General features: G+C 34.0%; 1 protein-coding gene across 2 annotated transcripts in view; it reads right to left on the reverse strand.

Moving 5' to 3' along the window:
• The window catches only part of C4H12orf50 (chromosome 4 C12orf50 homolog), a 31,962-nt gene that overhangs the window by 5,830 nt on the left and 2,888 nt on the right, over positions 1–23,244 (reverse strand). The window contains exons 4-9 of one of the 2 annotated variants that reach the window (XM_076853197.1): positions 9,948–10,106; positions 8,808–8,885; positions 8,614–8,727; positions 6,983–7,093; positions 1,826–1,933; positions 460–576 (exon numbers count right to left, since the gene is read on the reverse strand). In XM_076853197.1, the coding sequence (XP_076709312.1) occupies positions 460–576; positions 1,826–1,933; positions 6,983–7,093; positions 8,614–8,727; positions 8,808–8,885; positions 9,948–10,106 (687 nt within the window). The remainder of the gene's footprint in view (positions 1–459; positions 577–1,825; positions 1,934–6,982; positions 7,094–8,613; positions 8,728–8,807; positions 8,886–9,947; positions 10,107–23,244) is intronic. The other variant, XM_076853198.1, reaches the window with a different exon arrangement.

Genomic DNA, 23,244 nt, shown 5'->3' on the forward strand with positions numbered 1-23,244 from the left:
TTATTTTAGGGGTTCAAGAAATGAAATAAGGGCCAGAAGGAAACAAGAAAGAAATCAGGAAGATTCACAAGTCTTAATGTATAAAGAGAAATAGTTCAGAGTACTGAATAGCAAGAATAAACAAAATCAGGAAAAACAATCCAAAACCCAATGTATTGCCAATATATTTCCCTACATGGAAAATCGTAAATGTTATATACTAGTGAATCTTCTGAAAGTAGTATGTTATTATTTTAACGTCTATATTAAACTAGTGGGAAAGCATAAAATTTACTAGGACCTACTTCACGATTCATTGTTAGAATTAATACAGGAATACTTTGTCCTTAATTCTCAGTCCTGAATAATTTTCAAACCATCTCTTTTTTCCTTTTTAAAATTCTATTTCAAATAAGCAAAACAAATCCACACTAAGACACATATATTTAAGGCCTAAAAGTGATAGAGCTAATGTCTCACTTGAAGAGGGGTCCTCTCTGCACTTCATACTGATATTCTCAGTAGCATTTAATACATGCGTTGTAGGTACTAGTCGGGTAGTTAGGGAACGCTTTGGATGAGGACTGTCCTTGTTATCTTTTAAAGCAAATTAAAAAAATAAAATGTCAATATTAGTAAAAGAAGCATTTCCGTTGGTATTTCAGTTTTCAAACATTATATGGGCACACCTCTTTAGAAATATAAATGTATATTAATTTTTAGAAAGTGTCATTAAAATTTCCTAGTTGCCAGACTGTACCTCAAATATTACTGATAAAACTCTGGAATGATATGCATTATTCTTCCATACATAAATAACATAATAGTGGCAATCTTTTTAATGTTTGCATGCAAAAGAACTAAAAGGTTGTTAATTTTACAAGTGGGTCCATTTATAATTGATTTTCTGAAAAAATAATTTAAATGTAACAACTTTTATTTGCTCTATACTTTGGAGTGGGACTATCCAATTAGCTCTCTACAATGATAAAAATGTTCTGAATTTATGATGTTCAATATGGTAGCCACTAGCTACATGTGACTACTAAACACTTGAAATGTAACTGAAAACTGAATTTTTAATCTTTTTAAATTTAATTAATTTAAATGTAAACAGTCATATATAACTGATGCCTCCCATATTAGTATAGTTTTTAAAGAGTTTCTTTGATAAATTGGACAAAACTTTTCAAACTCTGATCAGAAAGGTAAAGAGATTAACATGACTTTTCATTAAAATATTTTAACACAAAAACTTTATTCTTAGAGGATATTTAATAGTCAGCAAATAAAGTAGATGAAATGGGTTTACATTTTATAATAATTATAGAAAATGTGAATCCCTCTAATTTGAGGTTAGTGGTACATTTTGGCTGGGTCTAAGAAAGGTGCTCAAGCAGAGAGGCTCCCAAGTACAGTAAAAGCAGCATAGAACTATTGAGGTTAGATTTTGTTGTTTCTCTCAATTATTTATAAACTACAGTTGGCAATGATCACACTCTAAAAAAAATTTAGTCATTCTGCTATAAGTTGGGAAAAGAAAACTGAAAAAGGGTGTGGTATTATATTCTAAGATATAATCAATAACTTTAGAGATAGCAAGGCTCCTAAAAATTATGTAGCCCAACAGGCTAATTTATTAGAGTAGGAAATTGAGGCTAAAAATGTTTAAATTCCAAGGTTAGACAATTAGGGACGGAGCCAGGACTGGAACCTCACTCCTACTCAGTGGATGCTGTGATTTATTACTTTCCCCTCTTATACTGGTTTCTATAACAATCAAGCTTTATGTTTAATTTACCTATCCAAATTACAAATGGGTCAATATTATTGAATGATTCATTACCTTTATTATTTGAACATTTTGGTGTGGTGATTTCCTTCTCTTCACTTAAAGCTTCACTTTCATCTACTCCAAGAAATATGATCCTTTGTGGAACATAACAGTCACCTCCTAAGACAAAAACTTACTGTTAGAAACAACAAATGGCAAAAAGTGATACAAAGTTACCTTTCAACACAAGAATATCCTCCACAATATCCCTTTGTCCACTTTTGTTTAAATACTTCAATGATGCCATCCCTATTCTCTACATGTATCAAAAATGCTTACATGAATACATAAGTATTAATGTGTAGGTATATCTGAATACCCGATATATAAACTTACATATAGAAAATTGCAATACAATGTACATATTCCACAAAATTAATTCCCCTTTAACTTATAACAATCTTTTACAGCTACTCAGAGTAAATACCCATAGTTGCTTTAAATATTACTTACATACAAAATTTTCAGATCCTTCACCACACAAGTTACCCTTTCTTAAAATCAAATATTTATTTCAAATAACCTTCTTTAAAATAACACCCATATCTGGACTAACCTGTGGAAAAACCAGTGGAAGTAATAGAATAACAGCTGATATTTATGGAGCATTTTTCTATGTGTCAGACCCTCCACTGAGTACTTTCAATGACTCATCACAATTAATTATATTCCTATACTACTCTTAATAATTCAATGTAGACTTACCTTAGCTATTTGATAGTGGAAACATATTACTGAATTTTTTTGAAACATTGAGGGCAAAAAAAAATCACTTTTATCCCCTCACAAACTATATCATGTCAGGTCTTTCCCAATTTGAAGTCACCATTAAGGTCTTGAACCTAAATGTAAGACTTTATGTTTATCACTGCTTTTTTATCTTGAAAGATTTGGCTCATTGTTCTATCATATTAACTTCCAGCATCTGCAAGTTTTCCAAACATGTCTCTGTTAACCCAGTCACTCAATTTTTCAATATATTTAAACATACAATTATTTATTATATAAGTATTTTCTGAATTCACACCATGTGCCAGATATTCTGCTTCAGAAAATTATCTGTGGTAATTGATTATACTTGGTTCTTGGCCTCATGAAGCTTACAACCAAACAATGATAAAAATTTCAGAACAGAATTTGGTTTCTTCCATGAGCAAATGGCTTGTATAAGAAGAACTTTCCTGCCAAAAGCAATTACAAAATATCCAAAACAGATTGGAAAACAACCCACTGCACAGAACTGTCATGCCTGAGAGCAACAGAGGCACACATGTAAATTTCACTTTTCCTTGACCCTGACTTTCTCCTCTTTTTCCATGAAGATATTTCTAATTCATCATGCAGGGAAATACATTCCAAGCAGAAAGTGACTAACCAACTACTAAAGAGAAAGAGTCCAAAGTTCAGGTGGCACAGTGGCTTCAACCTGGGGAGAAGTCTGACAAAGGTAAAAAGAGCAAAGAAGCACCCTTGAAAAACACAGACTCTTTGCTTCCATATACAAAGTGGGACCCCAGAAAACTAGCAAATGAGCATCCAGGAGGCTAATGAACTGGTCAGAGATGTTGGCAACTGCATAGCACTTTGGAGGCAAAATTTGGAGTTCAAGCTTCCCCAGAGTAGAGAGATCTTGGCAAACAAGGAGGCTCTCATTAGAAACCTAGAAATGTAATGTCTTAGGAATAAGGGTCTTGCCCTCAGAATAAGGACCTTATCTCAAAAGAAAAAGCAAATAGTACATAATCTACTACCATAGCCTAAAACCAAACCCTGACATATCTGAGGTGTCCTGCTTATTCATAGTTTAGCTGCCTGCGGGGGGGGGAAAAAAAAAGTCTCCCTGTAGGAAAACAACCTCATTCATACTCTACATATCATTATTATCCACAATGTTCCACATGTAATTAAAATTAGAATGTACATTAAGAAACAGAACAATTGACCAAAAACCAGAAGATGAAGTGTATCCTAATAGGGTACAACAGAAAGTTAGAAAAAATAATGACTAATATCCAAAAATGACTGATGGGGAATTTAATCAGACAATTCACACAATTATCAAATAGAAAGTACAAATTTAGTACATGGAGTTAAAAACAGATGAAGAGGATTACTGAGCAGGACAAGAAGTTAGCAGAGGGGCTGGGGCTGTGGCTCAGGGCTAGAACACTCACCTCGCACGTGTGAGGCACTGAGTTCAATCCTCCACACCATGTAAAAATAAAGTAAAGGTACAATTAAAAAAATAAACAAAAAGAAGTTGGCAGAAAGGATCCAAATTTACCCAGTGAAATCAACAAGAAAATGATACTTTAAAGTGGGCTAGAGATGTTAGAAATACAACTTGGCAAAAGAAGAAGTCAAAATGGACAATAAATCCACGAACACGTGTTCAACATTATTAACAACCAGGGAAATCCAAATTAAAATCACAATGTGAGATCACTGACAAACCACCAGAGTAGCTAAAATCTGAAAATACTAAGTGTTGGTGAGGATATAGAGCAAGTCTTCTCCCCCCCTCCAAAATAATGAGTGCATATGCCTTTAGAAGACATGTAAATGAATGTTCACAGAAACCACACACTGGAAAAAATTTCCAGCAAACCCCTATTATCAGTACTCTTGGGACTTTCATGGTTTTTCACAAACACAAGTAGAGGGGTAAAAGAATTTGTTATGGGACCCACACATTCCTAGATGAGGTCTAATAAGCTGTTAGGCTAAGTCTTTTTGTCTTAGTTTTCATGCAGAGATGAGTAGAGGATGGAGACATTAGGGGGCACAGCACATCATGGACAAGAATTTAGCTCTAGGGCAGGTGGGGGGATTTGAATTCTAGTTCCAACATCTTTTAGTGAGGACAGTCTCAGAAGGGTCACCTAATGCTTCTGAACTTTGTTTTCCATTTGATTAAAAAAAGAAAATAGACTCCACCAGCATTAGTTATTTCTATAACTTAATAGAAATTATTTTAATCCAGAAAGATACATATGTATATATGTGTGTGTGCACACATGTGTGTATTCACATTTCCCCTATAACCAGTGGTTTAATATTCACTAATTCAGTGTTCATTTCAACTTTATAGAATATAACTATATACATAATAAGAATCAACTGCATATATGTGTATTGACAGTGTGTCTCTGTGTGTATGCACATATAATATGTTATATATGTATATGTATACTTATTATCTCTCATTATATATACTCACATGCACACACATGGGTGTATATACACCCACATACACACATCTGTATACATATAGAAATTTACACAGCAGTCTAAAAGAGCTACTGTAACAATGAGCAACATAGATCAGCCTCATACAACTAATGATAAATAAAAGAATTCAAACTAAAAGAGTACAAACTGTACATTTCCACTTCTGTAAAGGTCAAGAAATGCAAAATTAACCTATGGTACTGACATCAGATTAATAGTTACAATTAAGAGGGGACCCTTGACTTGGAAAGGAGAAGCTCTCTGTAGTACCACAAGCATGGTTATATATGGATGCATTTGCATGTAAAATTTTATTGAGCTATATACCAGTAGAGTTACATACTTTATTAAATTCAAAGCTCAATAAAACATTAAAATAATAAGATTAAAGTGTTTTCCTTCAAATTGAATATTGACTAATCAGTCATAACTTTAAATTTTTATCCTCTTCCTCTGAAGGATATTTTATCAATTTGGAGGCTTAAATATGTTTATGTTGTTCTCAATACCCAGGAGATTCTTCTGTCTGGGAACACACAGACCATTATAATGCTTAAAGAATCAACAGGTCTGACTATGACAGGGCTCAGGCTGGGGCTCAATGATAGCGCACTTGCCTGGCATGTGTGTGAAGCACTGGGTTTGATTCTCAGCACCATATATAAACAAATAAAGGTCTATCAACAACTAAAAAAAAATAAAAATAAAGAATATCCTGAAATAAGGAAACCCATTATCCCAAATGACAGAATCTTAACATTCTTTTGGAATGGCTGTTCAATCGCTTATTGCTCTCACATTATTATTATTAAACAGAATAATAAAAGTACAATGACAGTCTCACATTTTCTAAGACCCAATTAAGTAGGAAATACATTTCTTGTGTCACAACATAAAGGAAAGTTTATTTTGTATGTGAAAACATCACTTTACTAGTAGTAAAAAAATAACCTTTTAACAAAAAGTGTCATATGATTTAATAATATTTCACCAAAATGTACAACTAAAGCTAGTTGGATGCAGTGGGTCCGAATTTTGTACTCTTCATTTACAGTTAAAGCTTATTGCTTCAAGAAATCCAAATGACATTTTTAGACTGAAACTACTGCAGACATAAGAAAGGAAAGAATCAAACTGTTGGCACAAGGAAAAAAGAATTGACAGAAGAAAATGACTAAAAATGTCTGAAGCTGGAACTGCAGAAAATATCACCAATGTGCTTGAGATGCACTGGTCCTTACCAGTACCTTCTAAACTCCTTCCTGTTCCTCACACATTCTTCCTCCCAGCCACAAACTTTTTCCTTATCCAAAAATCTCTGTATCTTTTTGTTAAAGCTTAGAATTTTCTGTCAGAGGAAGGATTTTCTGAAATGCTTATGCTAAAAGGCAGGTTCAAAATGTTTAAGTTACAGTACACAATTAGGATGTGATGCCTTGGCACAGATAAAATACATATGTATATTTAAATACATCTGTCTTGACATAGCCTAACTCAAAGGATTTATTAGGGCACTCTTGTGTTTATAGTTCTATGATAATATTGCACGTGCTTAATTTTGTACTCTTCATTTACAGTTAACATTCTTTTGGAATGGTTGTTCAACCAGCTTATTCCTTTTAATGGTTGTTCAACATGCTTAATATCTGAATTCGTTATAGCCAGAAGTTGAACCTACACACACACACACACACACACACACACACACACACACAAAATCAGTTCTAATAAAAATACAAAAAAAAAAAATGAATGTCTTGCACAATGAATATAAATTTCTAGAGACATTTGTTAGAGATACAAGACTTTGAAAGCATTTGATTTTCAAACATACCTCCAACACCCTACATTACACATGAAAAAGACCAAAAAACAAAATGACACAAAATTTCCTGTGGTGATATATATTCAGAATCATCTAGTTACAAATTAACTCACCTCCATTTTCTAGAGTAGCAATGTCAGTCCTTGGTTTCCTATCCAATGATGTTTTTATCTCACCTTGCCTTTCAAATAGGCTAAATTTTGTTGGAACTGTAAGACCATCCCCTAGAACCAAGGAGGAAAAGAAATAGTCACCCCAGGAACCAGTAGGTGAGTAAGTAAGAAGTCAATGATAGAATTCATGATGAAAGTAAATAGATTCAAAGCTAACACAGGGCTGGGTATATAGCTCAGTTGGTAGAGGTGCAAGCATCTCATGTACAAGGCCTTGGGTTCAATCCCCAGCACCTCAAAAAAAAAAAAAAAAAAAAAAAGCTAATACAACCGTTGTTTGCATTGTGATCTGGTGAAAAATATATAAATACACAAGTTTTAAGCAAACACTGTAACTGTCAACAAAGCAGCAAACAAAATAATTATCCTATTTGTATTACTAATCAAATGGCAATTTAAAAAATTTAAATAAATTAACACTATTGTGTATACATAATGTTTATGCATAAGGATTAGCTAAAACTATTTAAAAATTTAAAAATCTTTTAAAGCATAATTCAAAGCAAAATACATTTAAGTGGATTTTTAATCTTACATTTTTAATATTTATTGCTAACTTGTTTTTTTTTTCCCTTGTCTGAAGTGCAGGCCTGCAATCTGTTCCTCCTCAGATATTTCCCATATTCTGCCATCTGTTTGATGGTTCGTTGCTGCCACCTACTGCCATATTTTCAAATAGTGTGCCCCTTACAGATTAGCAAGTAGGTAGTTTATCCTGTACTTTCTTATAGTCATCTTGATCCTTAGACATTACCACATACACCTCTCTCTCTCTCTCTCTCTCTCTCTGTACCTCTCTTTCTCTTCCTCTCTCTCTCCTCTCTCTCTCTCTTCTCTTTCTCTTCCCCCACAGGAACAGGGAGGCATTCACTTCTCTCACTTCTCTCCTACTCCTACAAAATGTGTTTTTAAGCTTACCCTAAATGCAAATGCAAAAGAACCATGTAAATACATGACATTCATGGATTTCTCTGAGTTCCTGGTTTTGTATCCAGAACATAATGCTCTTCTTATCCTGCTTCAAGGGGAAAATGTTCAATAACAGCAAAGTCAGCTTCACCACACCAAAGGAAAAGTTCCATGAAAGACAGAACCTAAGAATTCTGCCCACCAGAATTGTACTAAAATTGTTTGGTATATAGAACATATTCATTTAATAAACAAATATGCCTTGCTCTGTCACCCTATTATTCTGTGATGCCCTTTTTTACTTTCTTGAACTTGGTTATCTTTTTCTGTTTAGAAAAAAATATAGACCTATTTCACAGGGAGATTTATTTCACAAATAAGATTGTAAAAGCCAATGGCTCACAGGATTACTGCATGAGGTGTGTAGTGTCACCATGTGTTTATGAAGTCTATCTATTCTGTGGCTCCTATAGGAAAATATCATTACATTAATAGCAGCTTTTTGTAGAAAATTTGGGTCAGTGAGTAAAAAACACTTCCTTGCCACTCTCAAATCTGATGCATTATTTATCATTTAGTATACATTATACTAAATAATTTACTTTCTATCATACTAAGTATCTCTTACAAGTCACTTTTAATGTTGTCTTTTCATTTCTTACCTTCCTGCAATTCACTGCCATTTTCCAAAGGTTTTTCTAGCTCTTTTTCCACTGTAGGAGCTATGCTTTTTGATGATGAAATATCTGGAGGAGTATGAAATCTATAGTATTCACCTAATCTCCCATAAGAAAAGAATGGTTAGTATGTGCATCACATCAAGTCCTGAAAAATCCACAAATGTTTGATTTCTTACCAGATTTATAACACATCTCCTTTATTGCTCTTTTTTCTTCAATTTCTTCAGGAGTCTTTGTCCATAAACTAGAAGCATCTATAGGATATATTTTTTTAAAATTAAATTGTCCCAAATCCAAATAATCTGAAAATTTGTAAATCAGAAAGAAAAATCCCAAATATTGTTTTCATGGATGGATTATTTTTTTAGTTTTTAAAATCAAGAAATTCACATACTCACAAATGTTTCTAATTGTTATCATTTTAAATATTAGAAGCAGTCAAGACAAAACTATATGACTAATCATATATAAGAAGGTGAAGGCACAGACTCACACATTGAGATGGTGTCTGGAGGAAAATGTACGATGATAGATGTGGAAATGTGACGTGCTAAAAATAATAGTTGTGCATTCCTAAGCACAAGAGCAGTGGTGGCCTGTAACCCATAGGACGACATGTTCCAGGGAAGAGACGGAGTGAAGTTTATTTTCCTACATGTCTATCTTGGATGTACATACTCACAGACACCACTGTGCTATGGTTTTATGAGAGGGAAGGCAGAGGCTGGGGATATATAGCTCAGTTGGCAGAGTGCCTGCCTCTCATGCACAAGGCCCTGGGTTCAATCACCAGCACCATATAAAAAAACAGAGAGAGAGGAAAAGAGGAAAGGCAGACCTGGGTCCTTATCCTCTTCATACTCTTGTGAGGATCCCCTGGGATAATGCAGATGATAATACATCATATATTATAAACTACTCTATAGATTTTCATAATGCCAAGGGTTCTTTGTAAGACAAATAGATGATTAATAGATATGCAGATGAATAGATGACACACATGTAATCAATGTGTTTTGCAACAGTTGTTATATATGAATGTGAGAGGTCATTTGCATCTCTTCAAGCATCTGCACACAAACACGAAATCTTCCAGTCATCATGCAGCACACAACCTTCCAATCCAAATGATCACAAACATATGCAGACATAAACAAATAAGAACACAATTATTTATTTAATAAAATTAAAATGAGTTTCTCACCAAAATCTGCTCTATATATTATTACATCATAAGCCTCTGGTAGCCAAACAACTATGTAAAAATACTGCCAGGTTTTTAATGTGCATTATAATCTGATGAAAGGTTTACTAACCATTTTGTTCCTCTCCTTCCTCCTCTTCATCCTCAAAGTTAGTTTTTAAAACTAAAGGATGATGAATGGGTCGTGTTATGTTATCCTGAGGTTTCAGAGGTTCCTGACTGTGGTTCACCAGTGGAATTCCTTCCTGACTTTCTTTCTGTAGTGTGGTATCTACAGAGAAAATTAACATTTCAGTCTCTTCAAGACATCTCTTATGGTAAGTATATTCCATGATAAACCAGTGCTTTCATGTTAAAATATATTTTTTATTTTAGAAAGATGATTAAACCATTTTAAAATAAATATCAAAAGTTTGCCCACAACTCATGAAAAAAGGTGCCACTTCATAGACTGTAGATGGCCATTTGGTACATCAGAACTTTTGGCCATACAGGCAGTCCCAACACGATGGTTCAACTTTACAATGATGTAAAAGAAATGGAAATTCAGTAGAAATCATACATCAAATTTTGATATTTTTCCCAAGGTTAACAGTAAGCGATAGATACTTTTTTTAAGTGATAGCAACTCACAGCTCCCGGCCAGCAATGCAATCACGGGGTTAACCCACTGACACTCCACCATATACTGTGTGGCAAAGTTATGATATATGGTAGACAGAGTATATTAAATGAATCTTCAACTTAAAACTAAAAAAATTAAAACAAAGGTTTACTGGGATGTAATTCCACATCTTCAAATGTAAACTGATCATAATTGTTATTGTAATCATATATTAGATCTGTAAAATAAGAAAAATTTGCTTATCAGATTACAATACCTAACAAAGGTTGAATCATAAAAAGAAAGAACTTAAAATAATGGCAGATTATACCCTCCCCCGAAAAAAAAGGAAAAGATCCAATGAGTCTAGGTTTTTTTGCAGCTGGCAGATATAACCTGGAAATGAAAGAATGATAACTACAAGATCTGTCTACTGGCTGGACACTGATTACAGTGGCCAAGACTCTAAGACTTACTTAAATGCACTTTAGCTTTGAAAACTAACCCCCAAACAATAAAGCTAGCTAACTCATGGATTTTCTGTGATTATAAATCCAGTTCCTTTTGTTCTCTAAATCAATTTTTATCAAATCTAGCTAATGATCAGAATCACCTAAAGAAATTATGCAAAAATACTTTTGGGGTCTCTGCTTTCTGAGCTTCTGATTTGGCAGTCTGGATTAAAGCCTGGAAATATGATACCCATTTTAAATGTCTCCAGTAATTAAGAAAACAGCCAAGTGTGAAAACCACTGACCTAAATCAATGACCATCCAATTAAAACACTGGGTTATGGGAAGTTGTTTGCTGGGTATGCCATTCCAATAGTTCAAATGCAATCAATCCTATTCCACATCCTCACCTTTCATGCAAATTTCTCCACTATAATTGGTTTTCATGAAAACAGGCCTCAGTTCACAATATCATTTTCTCTACTATAAAAAATAAAGGCCTGCCTTTACCCAGGCTAAAATTTATTATATGAAATTTAGTACTCTAAAGACACATCCTCCTTTACTGATTATCAAATTACCATGAACCCAAAGAGCTGTCTTCATTACCTTGATTTATATACCATACTACCAGGAGAAAATTATGGTATGAGAAAGAGAATAATGCTCCCCCACCCAAAGCTGTCCTAATCTCAAAACCCTCCACATATGCTGTATAATATGCTAGGAAAATTAAGGTTGAAGATGGAATTAAGTTTGCTAATCAACTAACCTTAAAACTGGCAGATTGTCATGGGTTATTCCTGTAGGTCCAAAGTAATCAAAAAGAGTCTTAGAAAGTAGAAGAGAACCAATAAAAGAAACACAACAATGGAAGGTCAGATAATATGACCCAAGAAATCAACTCCCAGAGAATCCAGGAGAAATGTAGCCTGCCAACACCTTAACCCAAAGATATCTGTGTCAAATTTGCAACCTATAGAACAGAATAATAAACCAGAATCATTGAGGTCATTTGGTTTGTGATAATTTGTTGTAGCAGTAATAGAAAACTAACACAGAGTATTAGAAAAAATGCCACTGGGATCCATATTGGAATGATATGAATTCAAATGCGTGGTAAAATGTGGTAGTAATTAAAAAGGTTTATTGAAAATGTTGCTTCTTACATCTTTAGAATATTGTTAAAGAATATACCACTATTTTTAAAAATGTTTCATTGGTACATTAAAATTGTGCATAATAACAGGATTCATTGTGACATATTCATACATGTACATACTTTGTATATAATTTGGTCAATTTAATTCACCAGTACCCTTTCTCCCTCTTCCTCCTCCCTCAATCTCCTTCCTCTTCTCTACTGGTCTTTCCTCTATATTTATGAGATTCTCCCCCTCTTTATTTCCCCAGATTTTTTTCTGGTTTCCACATGTAAGAGAAAACATACAACTCTTGACTTTCTGCATCTGGTTTATTTCATTTAACATAATGCTATGAATTTCCATTAATTTACCTGAAAATGACACAATGTCATTCATTTATGACAGAATAAACCTCCATTACATATATACACCATATTTTCTTTATCCATTCATATTTTGATAGACACCTAGGATGGTTCCATAACTTAGCTAAAGTGAATTGTGCTGAATATGGATATGATATATTATTATAGCATGTTGACTGAAATTCATTTGGAAAAATACTGAAAAAGTAATAGAGTTGGGCCATTTGGTGGTTTTATCTTAGTCTTCTGAGAAACCTCCACACTGACTACCATAATAGTTGTAATTATTTATGATCCCAACAGTATAAAAATGTTCCCTATCCCTGTCCTCACTAGCATTTATTATTATCTGTATTATTTGATGAATTCAATTCTTACTGGAGTAAGATGAAAACTTAATGTAGTTTTGGTTTTCATTTCCTTCTTGAAAAGACTAGTAAATAACTGAAAGCAAAACATGAATTTAAGCATAAAGGTCTTAGTTAATTCTCAATATATATTTCCAAGAATTGTCATTAGTGGTAAAGAAAATACTTAGTGATTAATCAAAACAGTACATGTTAGGGTCACATTTTTATAAAGCTGTATTGCAATATAATTCACATCATATAATTTATCATTTTAAGTGTAAAATTCATCATTTTTCTCAGTGGTTTTTAGTATATTAACAGAGTTGTGCAAACATCTCAATGATCAATTTTAAAACATTTTGATTACTCCAAAAAACAAATACATGCTGATTAGCAGTTACTTATCATTTTTCTCCCAACCTCACAGCTATACAAAATTACCAGTGTATTTTCCTGTTTCTAAGGATGTGCCTTTTCTGGATATCTATTTTCAATGGAATCATATAACATCTGATCTTTCTTCCACTTACCATGTTTTCAAAATTCATCTATACTATTGCATATAAGAGCACTTTATTCGTTTTTACAACAAATAGCATTACATTGTATGAATATATCACATTTTATCCATTAATCATTTATTTACCATGGGCACTTGGGTTTTTTCTAATTTATATGTTATAATTAATGTTAAGGCAGTCATTTGTGTACATATAGACAAGTACTTTCACAATTCTTGGGCATGTATCAAGGAGTGGAATAGCTGGAACATATGATGTCTCCGTGTTCAACTTTTTGTGGAACTGCCAAATGTTTCCCAAAGTAGCTGCACTGCACTATTTTACATGCCTACTGAAACATATAAAGATTCCAATTTGTCCACATCCTTGTCAATACATTTTTAATAAAAAAAAATATCTTAGTGTGAATTGACATTTCATTTTGTTTTGCTTTACATTTCCCTAGAGGTTAATGATGATCATCATCTTTTCGTGTGCTTATTTGGCCATTTATAGGTATCTTCTCTGAATACATATAATTGAAATATTATTCAATCCTTTTACCATTTTGTAATGGGGTTGTCTTCATATTTTTTCAGTTGTAAGATTTCTCTATATATTTTAGATTTATATCCCTTATCATATAGAACTTGAAAAATTTTTCTCCTATTCTGTGGATTATTTCTTTTCACTTTCTTGATGGCATTCTTAAAATAAAAATGGTCTTAATTTTGAGATTTAATCCATTTTTTCTTTGGTTGCTTATCTTTTTGGTGTCATAGCTCAGGAAGTTTTGTATAACCCAAGGCTTCTTCTAAGAGTTTTATACTTTCATTTCTTGTATTTCATTCTTTGGTCCATTTTGAGTTATTTTTGTATATAATGTGAGGGGGAAAAGTCCAATTTTTTTTAATGTAGCTGGATCCACTCAGAGTAGAGCTGTGTCACAAAAAGTAGGAAGTGGTGAAAGGAAAAGGTTGTGGCTCATAATTAATATCACAGACTTGCTGTTCTTACTGAGATTTAGTAGGTTTTCAAAAATATTACATCATTCACCATATGCCCTTAGGACAATATCTAGAGACTTATTATTATTTTTTTTTTATCAGAGATTGAACCCAAGGACACTTGACCACTGAGCCACATCCACAGCCTTTTTAAAAAATATTATTTAGAGACAGGGTCTGTCTTACTGAGTTGCTTAGGACCCTCACTAAGTTGCTGAGGCTGGCTTTGAACTCTTGATCTTCCTGCCTCAGCCCCCTGAGCCACTGGAATTACAGGTGTGTGCCACCAAGCCCGGCTGAGACTTAAATTTTTAATACATAATTTTTACCAACTGTGGTTTATTTCATTGAAGAACAAATTTGTGCAATTCTTCACAACTTCATTTTGAAAAGTTATTCCTAGATTCACAATTTTTTAATTATACAAAGCATTATTTATAGGACTTCCAAACTATTCTTGACATCTTAGATAAAACCTGTGGATAAATTTTTAAACTAATTTTTTTTTTACTAGATGAGAGGTTTTCTATTAGACATTTAAAACCCCTGAACCTTTCCAATTAAAGTAAGGCATCATCCTTGAATGGATAAAAAAAAATGTGGCATATGTACACAATGGAATTTTACTCAGCAATAAAAGAGAATAAAATCATGGCATTTGCAGGTAAATGGATGGTGTTGGAGAAGATAATGCTAAGTGAAGTTAGCCAATCCCCAAAAAACCAAATGTGGAATGTTTTCTATGACACATAAGGAGGCTGACTCATAGTGAGTAGGGAGGTGGAGCAGGGGAGGAATAGATGAATTCTAGATGGGATGGAGGGGTGGGAAGGAAAGGAAGGGGGAAGGGGATTAGCAAGGCAGGTGGAATGTGATGGACATCATTATCCAAAGAATATGTATGAAGACACGAATTGGTGTCAACATACTTTATATACAACCAGAGATATGAAAAGTTGTGCTGTATATGTGTAATAAGTGTTTTAAATAAATTGCTGTCATTTATTTAAAAAATAAATAAAGTAAGTAAGCCATCATCTTATTTCAGCTTATAAAATGTTTACCGTCTGTGTCTTAGCAAATACTAGAATAGCATGTTAGTTCTGGACACTTGTTTTTAGAAATTGCCTTAATCCATCTGTGCTGAAATAATAAAATACTTAAGACTAGGCAATTTATAAACAACAAAAATCTATTTCTCACATCCTGGCAAGTGCAAAGTCCAAGATCAAGATGCTGTCAGGTGTGGTATCTGGTGAGGGCTCTCTGCTTCCAAGAAGGCACCTGTTAGTGCATCCTCTTGATGAGATAGGCTATATGGCCTATCTCATATAGGGCAGAAGACAGAATGGCAAAATAGGCCTAACTCTGTGGGAAGCCTCTTGTATATGGTCCTGTATTCCATTCATGTTGGAGGAACCCTGCAGATCTATCACCTCCTGAAGTCCCTAACTCTCAATACTATTGCATCAGACAAGAAGATTCGATATGAATTTTGGAGATACCCAAATATTCTAACCATAACATACTGCCTTGGGCTCCAAAAATTGTTGTCCCACTCATATATTAAAGGTGTTATTTCCATCCTGAAATTTTAACTGATTATCATCAACTCAAAATTCTACAAGAGTTTTATTTAAATATGTAAATCATATAACTTTCTCCAATTAGGAGCCTGTAAAACCAGAGAAGCTCTATATTTCCAAAACACAATTGTAGACAAGTACAGGACAGACATTCCTATGGAAGGAATTAGATAACAATAAAGTGGTAATACATCCCAAGTAAATCAAAACCCCAAACAGAAAACATCAATCTCCTTCTTTGAATCCATGTTCTGCCTTTTACACCCTGGGGTGGATGTTGTATCACCAAGATCTCATTCTTTACATCTTCTCCCTATACCCACAGCTTTGCCAGACACAACCCAACCAGATACAACCCAATAGCAGCTCTGGAATGCTGGAATTGAACATTGCAGGGTCTACAGTTTGGGGATCTCAGGTTCCACTGGTTCCACTCTACAGTGCCACTCTGGTTCCACTCTGGTTCCACTCTACAGTGCCACTAAGCATTACCCTTTGCAAGCTTTCTATGGTGGCCTTCCCACAAAGCTGCACCAGGCCTTACCTTGTGGTTGCTTTCTTCCACAGCCCAAGCTGTCTGGGTCTCTCTGAAGCATCCTCTGAAAACCATATGCTCACTACCAAGGCTTATGGCTGGTACCTTTCAGAAGGGCAGCCTGAGTTGTATCTGGGCATGCTTGCACAATATTCAGGGTGGTTGAGGAGCACTGCACTCAAATGCAGAGAACAGAGACCTGAATTGTCAGGGTAACAAATGCTGAGGTCCCATGGGTACCCAAAGCCCTTTCTCCTCAGTCCTTAGTAATCCAGGCTATGCTGAGAGGGGTAACATTGATGATTGTCTTGATAAATAGCATCTGACTTCCTTTTATCCATACTAATCTCCTAATGAAATGATACTTGACCATACCCCTACTATTTTCTCCTGAACAAACTTTTTCAACTTTGTCAGGCTGAGAACTTTCCAAATCTTTAATGTGTGTTTCCTTTTAGTTATAAATTCTATCTTTATCTCACATTATCTAAGCACTTTGCTTAGATACATCTCCTCCCAAATATCCTGGCATATCACTTTTAAATGCTTTATAAAAGTTCTAGTGCAAGGCTTCTAATCAGACAAGTTCTTTGTAACTTTACACAAAGATGGTCTTTCCTCCATTCTTCAGTAAGATATTCCTCATTTTTATCTTAGACATCATCAGAATGGAACCATCATATCTCTACTAGTATTCTGATAATGATTACTTGGCAGTTAAATGATCTCTAAGATTTAGTTTATATAGTTCTCCTCTTCTTCTGAGTCCTCACCAGAATTGCCTTAAGTGTTCTGTTTATAGCAATATAGACTTTTTCTAATATTTATTTTAGAACACTTCCAGTTTCTACCAGATCCAAAGTTACTCTCTTTCCTCTTACCCCAGTTCCAAAGCCATTCCCATATGTTTAGGTATTTATTGCAGAAGCACTTTACATCTCTAAACCCATTTTTGTCCTCATCTGTGAGGCTATTAAGTAAAAGTGGGGCATATAAATTAATAATGGTACATCCATTCACTGTTTATCTCTACAACACAATTACAAATCAAGTTTCCATCTATGCAGGGGTCAGCTTCCAGTTGTCCCTTCTGTTTCATTTGTTTGTATATCTGTTTCTCACTATATGCTGTTTTTTATCTCCTTCACTTCACAGGTCTTCATATCTGGTTGAACAAATTCTATCATTGTGCTCTATATCAAGCATGTCTAGACTATTCCTCACTTTTTACATTTCAATTAAATTTTAGAACCTGTTTTAATTTTGTTTGATACTTTTATTTTTAAACAGATTTTAAATACTAAATCATTATGGTATTTTATGTTTTTATTAATTATTATTATTTAAATTCTATGTATTTAAGGGTTACAATGTGATTATTTGATACATATATATGGTATATAATAATCAAATCAGTATAGCTAGCATTTCCATCTAAACATTTTTAAAATCTTTAATAATAATTATGCATATTTAGTGGTACAAAATGATATTTCAACATATGTATACAATGTATACTGATCAAATCACTGTAATTAAAATTTCCATCTCCTTAACTTTATATTTGGAGATTTCAAGCTTCTTTTCTAGTTTCATTATGTTAATTTAAATGTAATTGGATGAACTTAAGACTTGAGTGATGAAACTTTTATTTTTAAATGTCAGTACTATAAAATGCTGGAAATTACATTCTTTGCAATGATGAAAAAATTGAATCAAAATGTTTTAGTGGATAGTACATCAGAAATAAAGATCAGTGCACATTACTTTTTCATTCACTGTATTAAAATATACATCAGAAGGAAAAAGGTAGACTTGGAAAGAGTGAACAGAAAATACTCAATTAGAAATATGATTATAAAATTATTGGTTGAATTGGACATAAAATTTCAGATACTTGCTGGTTAAGTTTACCTTTCTAACAATGAATGGTGTGCTAAGAATTTGATATATATTATTATGTGTTTTTCGATTTGCAGTAACTTTTCTAGAAGACCTCAAATATCAATGGTCTTTACATTTTAAGGATTTAGTATAATGTTCTTTCCATGAATTTATACAAATACACAATTTTTGCTACCCTGATTTACCCAAAACATAGTTTTATGTAACTGAGATCAATTTTGGTATGCTCAGATATATTTCATATAACTCTTTTGAAAACAATATATTTTTAATATTGTGTAATATGCATTTGTTGTATTTTCCTTACTCTGTAATCATTGCTTCCTTCATTTTACGTAAAGGATTGTCAGTATTCCTTAGGGGAATCACCTTTTTCTCATTTCCATTCTAATTTAATTTGACTAAAGATAGCCTTCTTGACTCCAGAAATTAGCTGTTTCCTCTGACCTGAAAAATTATTAGGGATGAGCATGTTTTTCACATCAGTAGATAAGATTTTATATTAAGGCTTTAACTGGAAATTTCCTCTAAAATTGCTAATTTAAAATGATGATGACAATGATGCTAATTACCAAGAACTTACTCTTTGAAGAGAGCCCTAAATTATTAGATATGAATCCATTGTCTAATACAGTTTCATGACATGAGTACTATTGCCATTTCTATCACACAGAAGAAAAAAAAACTTGGCCACAGAGATTAAGTTGCCCAAGGTTACATTGGAAAGCAGTGGCAGGTTGAGATTTTAACCAAGTCTAAGCTAGAATCAGTGTTCTTAACCTTTGCTTATCCAGGTTGTATGTCTGGATTTTCTGGGGCAACTACACTATATGGAGGAAGGCAAATAGTTCACCCTGGAGGAAGGCAAATAGTTCACCCTGCATCCAAGGTCAGCTCTGTCCATTTTTCCCTTAAATTGAATTGAGCTGTTTTCTCTTCCTACAACAGTGGTGTGCTGAAGTGAACTCAGATCAGTATGAGAACCTATTTTTAATTTTATTGTTGTTCTGGGGATTGAACCCAAGGGTACTAAACCACAGAGCCACATTCCCAACACTTATTTTTTTATTTTGAGACAAGAAATCTCACTAAGTTTCTCAGGGCCTCTCTAAATTGCTGAGGCTGGCTTTGAACTTGTGATCCTCCTGCCTCAGCCTCCCAAGCCACTATGGGATTACAGGAGTGTGCAACCACACCCAGCTTGTTAATTTTTCATCAATACTGCTGCTAATTTATGGTACCCTGGTAGCCTGAAGTTGGGCATAATTCCTACTATGCCAAATATTTGCTCTTTGGTAATTGGTAAATACTACAAACTAGGACTATTTAACTTTTTGTTTAATTTTTAGGATGTGAGGGAGGATGGGTAGGTAAGATCCAGCTGTTAAACATTTAGTGGTACACAATTGCTTATAACCAAGAAAGTTTCAATTAGTACTTATGATAGACTACAATACATCAAGCCCAGACATTGCAAACATGAACTTCATCTGTGCTTTATCAATTTTCAAAACAAATTATTTAAAGTAGATGTCATGTACTTTATTTTAATATTGCTATCATAATGCAATATTTTCTTGTATAAATAGCTTTCACAGGTAAAATACACTGCAATGCAACACAGGTTTTAAGAACTTTTGCATAAACAAGTCAATTACTTGCTAAATAAATTGTTTTTATTCAAACAAATTGTTTTTATTCAAATGGAAATTGGTCATTATCATTCCCTTGTGCTTGAAAGAGTAAAAAATGGTGCTAATTTTTGTAAAATTCACAGGGCAGAGATTCTTAATTCTTTTTCTTTACTTTTCACTAATTCTTTAAGAAAATCCACAGAAAATAATTAGGTTGGGGCAATAGAAACACTTGTATAGATTTGAAAATATACTGATTGTTATCTTTTCATAATCTTGTAAAAGTTAGTCTTATTTAAATCTTAATTATACAAATAAAAAAAAATAATAAAATTCTTAAAAAGATATTCTGCACAGCAACTGGCCTAAACTCTTTTGAAAAGTCGATAACCTGAAAGGAAAAAAAAAAATCTAGGACTGTTTTAAGAATAGTTGGTCTTTCAGAGAACACTAACCTCTAATGTATACCGTGGGAGAAAGAATAAGCATTTACTATGCTTGCAAAGAAAACAGAAAATGTACTCAGAAACCCTTAGGGAATTTTTGTAATTATAGTAAATATTTACTGAACTATGTTTTCATAGCATTCTCAGTTGGTTTAGTAGTTATTTGTTTTTAAACTTTGAAATGATAATCAGAGAACTTAGAATGTTTCTTGAAAATCTTTGGTTTGGCAACCTTTAAATCTCTCTCTCAAAAGAGTTCAAAAACTTTTAAAATTCACTAGCAGGTTAAATTTAAATTGCAAAAAATCTAATTGGTTGTTTGATATCCCCACAACTGCCCCCCCAAAAAAAATCAAAACATGCAAGAATCCTGATAATTGCACTAAGTACTTAGAGCTAATATGCAAAGGCAAATCAACTAATGAAAAATTGCTTTTAGCAAAGCACTCACACTGGAAGAGTACTTTAGTAATTTAGATAGCACTACTGAGTCTCCAACTCATGTGATGAATCTTCATTCATCAAGCAGAAGCTCTAGAAATTTCACAGGTTACATGTTCAAATACCTAATTTTTTTTTTAATTTTAACCCAGCACAGATAGCGCACAGATAGCACAATGCTTTGTAAATACTGATATTTAACTAGTTGTGTTTTGATACCACATAATTTGTAATAACTCCACTTTTATGTTGTCTACTAAAAGTATAGTAAGGACGTGTAGTCCAGAAGAAAAGAGATGAGCTGGGGGAATACCACGTAGCATGATTGGAAGTCAGTATTACGAGTTCATTTGTAGTTTGAGAGACAAGTGCCAGAAAACATTCTGAAACTGGCAATGAGGACTAAAGAAATCTCTCATCTTGCCTATAGGTCCAGTGGTACTTAAGCACTGGGAGAAAAGATAGCGCTACAGGAAAGCAGGATCCTCAGAGGAAAACCTTTCTTTTCAAAAATTTATTTATTTGTTTGTTTATTTGCCTATTTATTTATTTATTTATTGCTTCCTGCAATGGAGATTGATCCAGGGGCACTCTTCTACTGAGCTACAGCCCTGGCCCTTTTTATTTATTTATTTATTTTTGTTTTGAGACAGGGTCTCCTTAAGTTTTCCAAGCTACCCTCCAATTTGTGATCCTCCAGCCTCAGCCTTCCAAGTTGCTGGGATTACAAGCGTGCACCACAGTGCCTCGTGAAAACCATTCTTACATCAGAGTAGGAAAATTCAGAGAAGAAATAGTTAATTCTGTTGACATTGGAAGGTTGGGGAGGTGTGAGTGAAAAGGACAGAAGAGGAAAAGAAGTGAGTCACTCAAAAGAAGGAGTCTCTCTCGCCTATTGTCAGTTTCTTTATGACGTAAGCAGAAGTAAAAGAATGAATTTCTGGTGAATTCAAAACACGTAAGAGGAGATGAGGAAGCTGTGTTGGAGAGTGAGGTGACTGTCTGGGGTGCCCTTTTGTCCCTGATAGATCAAGTCTAGGAGGTTTGGGGAAGCAGGGTACTATCAATCTTTGGGTCCCCTTATGCCCCTCTCGTGATGAGGTCGAATGCTTGAGGAAGGGCTTGATTCAAGGTTTGATCTATTGAGGGGAAAGCTTACTTCAAAAGTGTCAAGATAAGCTTTGACACCTGTTGAATTGAGACTTCCAGAAAAAAAAAAAAAACACAGAAGATTTTATCTTCAAATTTCAGAGTTAATTTCTAATAAATTAGAATAATGAACATATTTCTACAGCACTTAGTCCAGGGCATACCTTGTGATGATGATAAGGGGACCCTGTCTCAAAACAATAATTGTCAGTTACACAAATATTCCATCCTTCCTCTGCCCAGGGATACAATATTTTACTTTAGTCCTTAAAAAGCTAGTTTTAAGATAGTAATTTTATCCTTAGACCACTAGAGAGCTAAGCACTAACTATATATAAAGAACTTAATACATTTTCATGAAGTAGAATCATATCACATGTAAATTAATGGGATCAATTAATAAAGCACAATAACTTTCATCCCAGTAAGTCACCTATCAATAGTCATCTATCCTTCCCCCTTTTGTCTATCAAACACTCAATTTTACTAAGCATCTTTGCTCCAGAAACTGTGCATAGTGGTGGTAAGGAAACCAGTTATGATTCCCGTCCTTGTGATGTTCACAGTCTAGTGAGGAAGGGAAACATTGATCAGGTATTACGTGTATGATGTACTATGAGGTTAGAGGTTTCCAAAAGTGCACACCAAAAGAATCTAAGTTTTTTTTTTTCCCACCAAGAGATTTTACTGGGGGACTGCCCAAAGAAAAGGAGAGGCAGAGAGAGGAGAGGAGGAGGAGAGCAGAGAGAAAGAGAAAGAGAGCAGAGAGAAAGAGGAGGAAGAGGGCACAGAGCAGAGAGGGAGAGGGCAGAGAAGAATCTAAGTTTTAATTATCCATCTGCTGAGGATTATCTGAAGCCAAAATTTCAAATACCCAAAGACCAATTTCTAAAGCCACTCCATCCAAGAAATTTGGTAGCCATAGCAGGAGAGTGCAATTTCAAGGAAATCTTGACAGGTCCAACTTCTTCAGCAAGGTTCTTGCCATTTACTGCTTCTGGGTATGTCTTCTGTTTCCCTTCCAGAAACTACTTTGTAGTTTGCCAGAAAATAGAGTCTCCAAATAATTTAGTTGAACTGTATCCTGGCTTTTGTAGCAATAGGATTACATTTGCTTCACAACTGTAGTCTTAGGAAGAACAGCAGAAGACAGCCACTCTGTAGAAGCCGAAGTGTTAATTGGCCAGGTCCTTGCTGGCCCCACCCATGAGACATGTTTCTGTCATTCACCGGAGACATCCCTGAAGCTATTACCTCTGAGTTTGGCTCTGATGTGTGATGTTTTGATTT

The sequence above is a fragment of the Callospermophilus lateralis genome, chromosome 4 (assembly GCF_048772815.1).
Source record: "Callospermophilus lateralis isolate mCalLat2 chromosome 4, mCalLat2.hap1, whole genome shotgun sequence".
NCBI classification, from domain to species: domain Eukaryota; kingdom Metazoa; phylum Chordata; class Mammalia; order Rodentia; family Sciuridae; genus Callospermophilus; species Callospermophilus lateralis.